At 34.9% G+C, this 2,783-nt stretch overlaps 1 protein-coding gene across 1 annotated transcript; it reads right to left on the bottom strand.

The window, feature by feature from the left end:
* Window positions 1-478: 478 nt before the first annotated feature.
* Window positions 479-2,051, bottom strand: LOC110658936 (uncharacterized). Its single transcript, XM_021816726.2, has 2 exons — window positions 1,251-2,051; window positions 479-856 (listed from the first exon to the last, which is right to left on the bottom strand). The coding sequence occupies exons 1-2, from the start codon at window positions 1,975-1,977 to the stop codon at window positions 852-854; spliced, it is 732 nt and encodes a 243-aa protein (XP_021672418.2). The 5' UTR covers window positions 1,978-2,051; the 3' UTR covers window positions 479-851.
* Window positions 2,052-2,783: the final 732 nt, after the last annotated feature.

Genomic DNA, 2,783 nt, shown 5'->3' on the forward strand with positions numbered 1-2,783 from the left:
GTTGCCGTTCGTGATGATGCGGTAGAGTTAAAAGTCAAGCAATATCCAGTAGCATTTTTAAGTTTTTTTTCTTTTTTTTTTTTTCATGCATCTGGTTTCAAATTGGCATTGCAGAGCAAAATCATAACAGGCCCACCTCATCATCTTTGGAAATAACCTCAAAACTGACCTCTAAAACTCCTGATTCAAGAAAGTTGGATGAGTTTCAGTTAATAACCTCAAAACTGACCTCTAAAACTCCTGATTCAAGAAAGTTGGATGAGTTTCAGTTGAGTTGATTGGGCCTACCCAATTTTTGAACAGCCATAAAAGCAAATTGCTTAAATTCATTTGGAAGTGCTTAAAGAGAAAAAATTGAAATGGGAAGCAAATCACATGTAAAAACTACAACCGAAAGCCGTCAACAATTCGTCACTGTTCTTTCACTCCTCAGAATCCATGGGCAGCTTGCAAAAAGAACTTAAAAATTTCCCAGGTATATCACATCAGTCTAAGCTTGTCAACTTCATTCACGGGAAATAGTCAGACAAGAACTACAAATTGAGACCCAGAGTGACTTGCTATAAGCCCAGTATCTAGCAGACAAAATATGCCATGATCAAACACCCTACTAACAGTTTTGCAGGGTTATATACATCTTCAACACAAAACCACGTTAGCAGTGTTACATGCATCTAGGTTATGTAGCAGATTAGGGGTTGCGTACATCTTCAGCCAAAAAAGACACAAGACAGCAGACCCTGATTGGTGTTTCTCCATCTGATTATATAAGGTTATATATCCCTTCATCAAAATTAACAAAATAGGTTTATGCAGGTTGCTATCTTGTCATATTTCTCCACTCCTTCAAATCAACCTGAAAAATATTGTTAACAAGTTGTTATGAAATGTATTTTGATTTCATCTTGCTACTCAATAATAGCAAAGCTGGAATCATGAGGTATAACAAATTTAAAAAATCTCTCAAAAACACTTTCATTTTTTATTGAGATCATCTATTAGGCCTAAATTATATATATTCATCCCAATAAAATTAAACCAAGCAACAGGCTTCAATGAGTGCCAGCATAATCTCTATACAAAATATAAAGCAAATGAATAAAACAAGCAGGTACATCTGATAAATACTTATTTTCTAAAACAGATAATTAAGAGTTTGAACCCATCTTTTTCTCAGAAGAAGAATATGACTCTAAGAAAAAAAAATTGATAACTTCAGGCAAGAATGAAACTGAAGCACAGTTCTTTACCTTTCCTTGCAGACCCATCTGCAACACCTACTTCTGGTTCACTGCTTGCTTTCACCCCAACTTTATCAGCATCCTTTTCCTTCTCTTCCATTTGCTTCTCCTCCCTTTCCCTCTCAGTTCTGGCAAGCAATTCAAGAAATGGAGGACCCATTTCATCCAAAGCCTCCTTTAAATAATCCATAACCAGCCTTAAAGTTTCATTTCGCGTAGCCTTCTCCAACAACCTTCCACACGCATTCGAATCCAACAAAGCTGCCTCCATCTCCTCCTTAAACTCCCTCAACTCATCAGTAACCAACTCGCTCTTCTTCAAAAACTCCAACTTGTCAACTCTTTCCCTCCAAATCGTCCTCACTGCCCCGGAAAACATCTCAGGGTCGTGCTTGCGTTTGCTTTCGACAACCCACAAGTGCTTCATCGTGCAGTCCACAGCCACCGCGCAGTACGCGAGCTTCATGGAGTCTGGGATCTTGATTCTCTCCTTCTGATCCAATTGTTCAATGATTTCTAGGGAATCAAGAATGGTTTCAGAGGAAACGGAGCCATGGGCAATTTCGTCATGGATTGAGCGAAGAGCAAGTGTCTTCTTCAAGCGTGGAGTTGGTAAAATTGGGATATGGGTATTTGAGAGAATGCTGTTGAGAACAAGTGTAGAAACCGAGTCCTGCCGTGTGAGGAACTCGATGATCCATAGCACGATGGCTGGGACCATTTCTTCTGAGCCCATTGTCCAGGAAGAGCACAGTGTTTTCCGATTTAGGGTTTCCCTCGTTTGGAGAAAAAGCAAAAGGTAATGACAGGAAGCAATCTAGCAAATACTTGAGAAGAGGAAATTATCAAATACTCCAAAGCACAGAAATAATTACTTTTTAAACGGAAAATAGATTTTATGAACATATATTTTTGGATTACTAAATAATCTCTTTTCACAATTTTATGGCTAAATTTTTGTCTATTTAGCTCCGATAGAAAAAAAAATATATATATATATATATATATAGAAAATATTTTTTATAAAAATATTTTTTATTATTTAATTATAATATTAAATTAATTATATATATTTATATAATATTTTTATATTTTAATAAAATTATTAAAATTTAAAAAATACTTATATTTCCTTTAATTCATATTCTTAAATATATTAAATATTAAAAAATTAAAAAATATTTTTAAAAAATTAATTTTTTATAAAATAAACGAAACCTTAAAAATAAAAATCAGTCAAACCGTTTAAAAGTTACTTAAGATTCCACTCATTAAATCTCAACTTGACAAATTTATAGCATCAAAAGACATTGTTTGTTTCTAACTTTTCCACTTGCAAGTTTGTTGATGTTCAACACGCAGAAGGATGGCAATATATTTGATTTTTGATAATTTAAGGGGTGACTGTAGATTTCTCCTATCTATGGTATATACTAAATGAGATAAGGCGATTTCTGATAAGCAGGATGTGGTGACACATTCTCGTACGCATCCATGGCATCGGCCCCCATTGGCTTATATAGTAGTGGTGGTTCATGATTA

This window comes from Hevea brasiliensis, chromosome 14, assembly GCF_030052815.1.
Source record: "Hevea brasiliensis isolate MT/VB/25A 57/8 chromosome 14, ASM3005281v1, whole genome shotgun sequence".
Taxonomy (NCBI): domain Eukaryota; kingdom Viridiplantae; phylum Streptophyta; class Magnoliopsida; order Malpighiales; family Euphorbiaceae; genus Hevea; species Hevea brasiliensis.

Coding starts and splice junctions, on each gene's coding strand:
- LOC110658936 (XM_021816726.2), bottom strand. CDS start 1,977: ATGGGCTCAGAAGAAATGGTCCCAGCCATCGTGCTATGGATCATCGAG.